The sequence below is a fragment of the Sprattus sprattus genome (genome assembly GCF_963457725.1).
Source record: "Sprattus sprattus genome assembly, chromosome: 16".
NCBI classification, from domain to species: Eukaryota; Metazoa; Chordata; class Actinopteri; order Clupeiformes; family Clupeidae; genus Sprattus; species Sprattus sprattus.
Window position 1 is genome coordinate 11850243 of NC_137914.1, and position 7723 is coordinate 11857965.

Genomic DNA, 7723 nt, shown 5'->3' on the forward strand with positions numbered 1-7723 from the left:
GCCCTGTTAATGACAAGAGTACTTCCTGGGTCATACCTAACGCCAAGTTCCAAATTTGAAGTAGAAATTCTGTGATTTGTGCCTTCATTCTTGTTCAAAGTTAATTTCACACTTGCATTAGACTTCCGAGACATATATTCAATGAAGCGCACGTTTACAGTTGTGGGAAGTCTTAATCAAAATATGATTATTTCTCTCTTTTTTTGCATTTAGATGTATTGTGTGAAAGTGAACGAGATCATTTTGAGTTCACCTTATGCACCTCATGCCATGCCAGGCTACAATACATTTGCCAAAGTTTGAATTATGCACATAATGTTCTGGAAATCTACAAATTGTTTTTCATGCATCTCACCTGTTATCACATATTTCTGTAGGGAAGTGGCTACACTGTAGCCTATATACATATGAAACTATTACTACAGGGAGGAGGAATATAAGAGAAAGGTAGTTGCCTTCCAACACCGAATAAGGATAAAGCACAAACATTTCACCCCTACTGATTATACACGCTTGTCACTAGAGGGCAGCAATCGTCTCTGCTGAACCGAATAACACACTTCCTGTGTGTGCACAGCACATCAACAGACCTGCCCATGCAGCATTCCTCCCAGCCTCCGTGTCATGAATTTCGGTCCGCTCTGGACGGTTGAATGTGTGTACGAGGATTCTCTGGGCCATCTATGACCGACCAAAGCGATACGTGTCGACTCTCGTGATATTTAGCGCCTTCACGTTCATGTAGGTTAGCTAGTTTGTAAAACACTCCCAGGTTGCCTGACGCCTCTGAGGAATCGGAAAGGTAAGTTAATGTCATACTGCTAGCAACAGTGACTGAGATTGTTAAGCGATCAGATGGTCCCTTTCTGGCTAGCAACGTATACGTTGTATACCTTGAACCTGTCATGTATCTGCCATAATGTTAAAATATGCCGTTTTCCCTCTACTTCGTTTGTGATTGTATTTTATGAGAGCTTTTTCACAGCTGAATACTGCACATTTAGACTCCGATGCAAACTAAGTTAGTGATAGTAAGCTAGCAAGCTATCTGTCAAAGGGTGGTTTCCTCACTGACTTAGCGCTCACTGTCATTTAATGTATCTAGCTTGCTGGTCAGCTAACTAGTAGCTGATGTGATTGGAGAAATCTTTGGGTTTTTCATTCATTGCAACTTGAATTTGAAGCCGTGTTCTACGAGCTCAGGTTTGGCTAGCGCGGATTATTTCAGCCGGTGTGTTGTGTCATGACACAGGCCTCCATTGTCCCGCTGACAGCAGACAATATTGTATTGTAAGCCTCCCATAAGATATGCAGCAGACGCTGCTGCCTGCAAATATTATCAGGTTTGTGTGTATCCATTGTCAAGTGTTCCCTCTTCACAAATAATCTCTCTCTCTCTCTCTCCACCCCAGTCATCAGAGTGCTCTTTTCGTTGACAGTAGTGAGGCAAGGTGGAGGCATCTGCAGAAACAGTGTTTGTCACATCATCAGGCTGGTCATAATTCCAAGATGAGTGGCAGTGCCAGTAAGCGCACCCGCCGGGGTCGGACAGAGGCTTCCACAGACTCCGATGGAGGCTCCAGCAGTGACTCGCACTCTGGGGCCCAGTCTGGGATGTCGGTGCTGAGCCGACTGTTGGACCTGCCAGCTGGGCAGCTCTCGCGTCCACAGCTGAAGCGTTTGGAGGAACACCGCTACAGCAGCGCTGGGCGCTCCCTGTTGGAGCCCAGCATGCAGCCGTACTGGGAGGGCCTGGTGGCCCAGGTGCCCAGGTGGATCGCCCCCAACCTCATCACCATTGTGGGCCTTGCCACCAACATCCTTACCACCTTGGTGCTGGTCTACTATTGTCCCACTGCCACTGAGCAGGTATGTTAAGAAGGGCCTGTGATATAAGACAACTACAGCATCAACTTAATACACAGAGTTTCTGACTTGGGTTATGCCTCTATGCCATACCATTTCCATCTACGGGAAGATAAGATTGTCATTTGTTGTCACAGTAAATTTGTCTAAATGTTCTCAACTGCCTCAAAACAGAGCATGGTGTTGGCTGTACACAGCAGGGTGAAGAGAGAGGATGCATGGGCTCAGGGTACTTCATGTTTTTCAGTGATGGGCCGTGAGATCCGTGGAAGGTTTTTATTGAAAGGGACTCAGACCCAGTGTACAGAATAGGATCATTTAGTATAAGGCTTAGAGGTGTTAACCTGTGTCAGGGACTCCTGTTTGTGTAAGCTCATTCTTTGGAGAGGGTTAGGTGTATTTGGTTATGTCAATGTGTAATCTACACCGAGACCTTGCCTGGCATCCCTGACAAAGATTAAAAGCAACTTGGTTGCTTCGAAGCCTTCCTTTTCTGTTTCTACCCCCCTATCTCATTTTGTTGAGACTGTTTGTCTGTTTGACCCTCTCTCTCTGTCCTTGCTTTATCTTGCCCTTCCCATTCTATCTGCCTGTTTTATCTGTTCCATCTTCACAATCTGCACAACTTTTCCCTTTAGCCTGGGGCAGGCACGTGCACAGATAGACCCCTAGTGGTGCTGAAGCACCTGCCCTTTTGCCCTGTGTGAGAAAAGTGCCCCTTCTGGGGCAAATCTTTTTCTTCGTTCATCATTATTTCAGAATCAAAATTACTGACTCACTGTCATCAATTCCCCCAAAATGTGTTTTGATATCTAATGGGGCATTTATTTGAGTTCTTGTGAAAATGTCGCCCTGACATGCTCCTCCTAGTGCTCATGCAGTGTTGAGCGCCAGGCCAAAACTTCTTCTATAACCGCAGCATCAGACAAACCGGTAATGTCGGTGTTTGTGCAATCCCTGACATTGTTTGTTGATAAATTAACCACAACATTAGCGCCGCTGAAAACATTACGTTGCAACTGTTCGACGTTTCCTAAAAAAATAAACAAACAAAAAACTCCTTGTCCAGCTGTTTACGGACGTTTGTTTAATGAAGAGAGAGCGGGAGAGAGATACAGACAGACAGACAGACAGACAGACAGACAGACAGACAGACAGACAGACAGACAGACAGACAGACAGACAGACAGACAGACAGACAGACAGACAGACAGACAGACAGACAGACAGACAGACAGACAGACAGACAGACAGACAGACAGGCAGGCAGGCAGACAGAGAATTTAATGGCAGTTTTACTGTTCTACAAAACGTAATTATTGAAATAAAAGGTGGGTCTAAAATTGAGCTACAGGACAGTCTGACGAGGTATATTGTGGTATATTATTAGTGTATTGCTGCTTATGCTTCAATTCGGTCAGAAAACAGTAAAAAAAATGTGTGTGTTGCTAATGTGTTTATAGCTTTAGCTTTACAGATATTATGTAAGTCACTCTTGATTATTATGCACAACATTGATTTATCTCATTTACAAAATTTGCAGCATAATGCCAAGAAAAGAGAGACAGGTTAGCAGCTCCCTCTTATCTTTCTTTTATCAGGCCATCAACTAGTGAAACAAATGAGGGAGGAAATATCCTACTGTTTTTATTTATTATTATTATTTTTAATGTAATAAATCATTTTGGCGATGGGTCCCTTTTTTTGTTTTGAGCACCTGCCCCCCAAAATGTCTGCACGTGCCTGGCCTGGGGTATCTGAAGGTGCCTGATACTTTTACAGAAATGGTTTTATCTTGACTCTAGCTTGCAACGTGTGTGAGTTTGAAAATCAGCACTGTCAGCCTTGCTCCAAGCACAACAGCAGAGCACTTTCTGCTTGGCAAAAAAGCTTACGCACACGTTGTCATCCAATTGACATGCCCCTATGGGGTAAGGGACCTCTCTCACCTCACGAAATTACTTAATGCTAGAAACAGGCAGAGGTCTGCCTACACTGCTCACACTCTATACCTACTTAAATGTTTCCGTCCTGGTTAAGGGTCTCAGAAGGCCATAAAAGAAACAACCTTCCTTGTTGTTATTGTCTCTCAGGCTCCCACGTGGGTGTACGGTGCTTGTGCTGTGGGGCTCTTCATCTACCAGTCTCTGGATGCCATAGACGGGAAGCAGGCGAGACGCACCAACAGCAGCACACCGCTGGGGGAGCTTTTTGACCACGGCTGCGACTCTCTCTCCACCGGTGAGTGTGTGACCTCTGTGTCCTCCTGGGGATCTGCAGTGCTTGCTGCGCTTGGAAAATGGCCGACTGTCCTTAAGGGACTTTGGTTTTGGCTCTGGCTGAGCATACACTTCCCCATTCCCAGGATGTCTGTTACTGCACATGAAGCTTAAACTATTTCCTTCTTGGCTTTTTCTCTCTTGATCTTTCTCTTTTGGTTTCACTCTCTCTTTCTCTCTCTAATTTTTTTCTTTCATTCTCTCTCCCCCTTTTAGTGTTTGTGGTGTTGGGCACTTGCATTGCAGTGCAGCTGGGAACCCATCCTGGATGGATGTTCTTCTGCTGTTTTGCGGGCATGTTCATGTTTTACTGTGCCCACTGGCAGACCTACGTCTCGGGCACACTGCGCTTTGGCATGTAAGTTCACTGAGAGCTGTGCATCTCACCTTGTGTCTGCATTCACACATTTGTATGACAGCCTCTCACTTCTGCAGAATACTCCCTCCCGCAAAGGCCTCCCTGACAGTTTGCACAGTGTAACCTTTATGTATGTCATGTACATTCATGGCCATTAGGGTTGCACTGTCTTATGTCATTTCAGTTGTTTAGCCCACTTGCAAAGCTGTACATTCGAAATTCCCAAAGAGGTATTTTAATATCAGAGGGGTTCTGTCAAGATCAATGCTATGTGTGAATCTCAATGTGTATTTTGCCTTGTTGATTTACTCTCTGCTTTCTGTTTTGCCCTTCAGTATTGATGTAACTGAAGTTCAGATCTTCATAATAGTCATGTATGTGCTTGCCGCCGTGGGAGGAACCCCTTTCTGGCAGTATCAGGTAAAGCTTTAAGCCCTTGGTTGTTGCTTTTTATCATGAAGCTATTGAGGAATTAGCTGCATTTAATAGGGAAATTATATTATTTCCTGTTACTGTGGGTTCTTACTTTGGCTGAAAGAGGCATTTTGATCTGCTAATTCAATGTTATCTGCATCATCAAAATGATCTTGCCTAATTAATTATGAATTGGCTTATCCTTTTTTTGTGAAATAAATATTTGTAATTTAACTAGGGTGTAGAAGATAGCAAAGGTTTTTTATTTGTATGGATTAAGGCAATGTTCGGTACAATACGGACATTTTAAATGTACCTGCTTACCTGCTTACCTGATGAAAAGACTCAGACAAAGAGCCAAATTGGATCCTCCACAGCATTTTCTGCATTCTCTAGAGATTCAAAAATGTCCAGTATTTTAGTCACAGAGAGTCTGTGTGCAAAACATGTAAAACAAAGGCCTCTGAAACAAGAGAATGAATAACCATAATGTGCCATAGTTTCAAAGAAAGTTAATAAGTGAAAGAAGCGGATGAAGTGAACAAACATGTCAGTCCCCAGACTTTCATCAGAGTCATTATCAGTGGCACAGTGGTTGTGTCAAATATTTCTCACATTCCAGCCTCAATATGCCTAAAAACCATCGATTAAGTTATTGAATAACTAAACCCTGTTGTTGAAATGAGGAAATGCTTGGAATGGATGGAAATCTACATCTTTAGATTTTTAGGTCTTTTGGGAAATACACAAGAAATCTAATTGACTTTAAACGTGCATAATAGTCTTTTAAGGTGTGACATTTTGATTTTGTTGAGGAAGGCAATCTTATGTTTCTCAGTCATGTGCATTCTCCATTCCTCCCTCCATTCACATAGAGTATGCCTCTTTGTTGTAGTGATTTGTCCTTATGGTCCTTATGGTTTAGTGTGTGATAGTGTAAGTATAACATTGGTATATTTGTAGAAGCTCAGTTGACAACAAAAGTCATAAATTCATAGTTGACAACAAACGTTACATATGGCTTCTCTAAATATAACTTTGTCAGATTGTTTTTGAGTGAGTGTCAGTGGATGCATATAACTTACCTGATTTCCCTTACAGCTCCCAGTATTTCACATGCCCATGAAGCTGATCCCTGCCATACTTACAGTTCTGGGGGCCATCTTCTCCTGTACTAACTACTTCCGGGTCATTTTCGGAGGGGGTGTGGGCAAGAATGGCTCCACCATTGCAGTGAGTATACCTTAACCAAACACAGATTTCTCCCTGCTAATCAATCAGCAAAAGAAGAAACCTACTGCTGTAATGCATATATGTGTCTTTGGCTGTGGAAGGTAGCTGTGCTGTTGTCAGTTTAGCTTTGTTCTGCCCCCTGCAGGGAACCAGTGTGTTGTCTCCAGGCTTCCACATAGGAACGGTGATCACACTGGCGTTCCTGATCTTCTCCAAGTCCTCTGGACACCTCTTCGAGACACACCCCTGCCTCTTCATTCTTGCCTTTGGTTTTGTGTCTGCCAAGATCACCAACAAATTAGTGGTGAGTGACTCTCTCCTACTCACTCTATTTCTCTCACACTTATAGACACACACACACACACACACACACACACACACACACACACACACACACACACACAGGCTTCCTCTAACTGTGGTGTGTTTGTTGTGCAGGTGGCTCACATGACCAAGAGTGAGATGCGGCTGTATGACCTGGCCTTCCTTGGGCCCCTACTGCTCTGCCTCAACCAGTGCGTCAGCAACACGGTGGACGAGTACGTCATGCTGTGGATCGCCATTGTAAGTGCAGATCCAGCCTTGCTCGCACTGAGGCACGCTCACAGTCTGTGGTCTGGGTGCTGTTCACAGCTGTACAAATTCACACGTTTTTTTCATCATTCAAATGAGATGTTTAAAAAAAAAAAAAAAAAAAAACCCTGCTCAAGTGGCCCTTGTTTTTGCAGTGTCGGTTTTTCAGCCGGTCATTGTCGGCTGCAGAGCCCATTAACATGGTTTACAATGTAATATCCATGTTAAAAAATACAAAATAGAGAGTGTTCCTGTTTGTGAATGCAGATGCTAAACGTTTGTCACACTCCTGTGTATCCAAGGAGAGAAGTAGCTCACCTTTGTGATAGCTGTATATAAATATTGCAGAACGTACGTGCCAGTTGGCCATCGGCTGTAGTCTCGCTAGTTCTTTGATGTCAGATTGGGGTGTCTCTGGCTTTAGTCACACTGAGTTTTTTTTTTTTCTTCCTGTTCTCTCCCTCCCCTTTCTCTTCTCTTTCTCTCTCTCTCTCTCTCTCTCTCTCTCTCTCTCACACTGTAGCTTCTGTCAGCTGTGGATCTGCTGCGGTACTGTGTCAGTGTCTGCAACCAGATCGCCACTCACTTGAACATTTGTGTCTTTCGCATCACGACCAGTCGCAGTGCCCGGCAGAACAACCACTAACTGACTGTCACAGTCCTACCCCTTTAGGCCCTCGTCTTCCAAGGAATGTATGAGCAGCCAATCAAATTCCAAACTCAAGAGGCACAAGTCGTGCCCGAGGTAATCCTCAGTCACTCAACTCCGCCCACCAGCAGCAGGGATTGGCTGCAATTCTTTTTCCTTTGTTTTTTTGGACAACTTAATTCTTGTAGACGGTTAAAGATCATGGAACACATTTAACAGTGCCCAAACCGGGGCATTACTGAGCATTGAGGCCACTATGGCTGCGATGTTAACTATAGCTTCATAGTTGTCACGACAGGCAACATACTAACTCTAGTCCCACTGTTGTCACGACTACCACCACAGTAACTG

General features: G+C 44.0%; 1 protein-coding gene across 1 annotated transcript; it reads left to right on the forward strand.

Moving 5' to 3' along the window:
* Window positions 1–686: 686 nt before the first annotated feature.
* LOC308377418 (choline/ethanolaminephosphotransferase 1-like) lies at window positions 687–7369 on the forward strand (the record flags this gene model as incomplete). The annotated part of the gene is made up of 9 exons (XM_080854071.1): window positions 687–802; window positions 1413–1869; window positions 3960–4107; window positions 4362–4503; window positions 4839–4923; window positions 6019–6150; window positions 6296–6454; window positions 6589–6714; window positions 7247–7369. The coding sequence occupies exons 2-9, from the start codon at window positions 1510–1512 to the stop codon at window positions 7367–7369; spliced, it is 1275 nt and encodes a 424-aa protein (XP_080710197.1). The 5' UTR covers window positions 687–802; window positions 1413–1509.
* Between the last annotated feature and the right edge of the window lie 354 nt (window positions 7370–7723).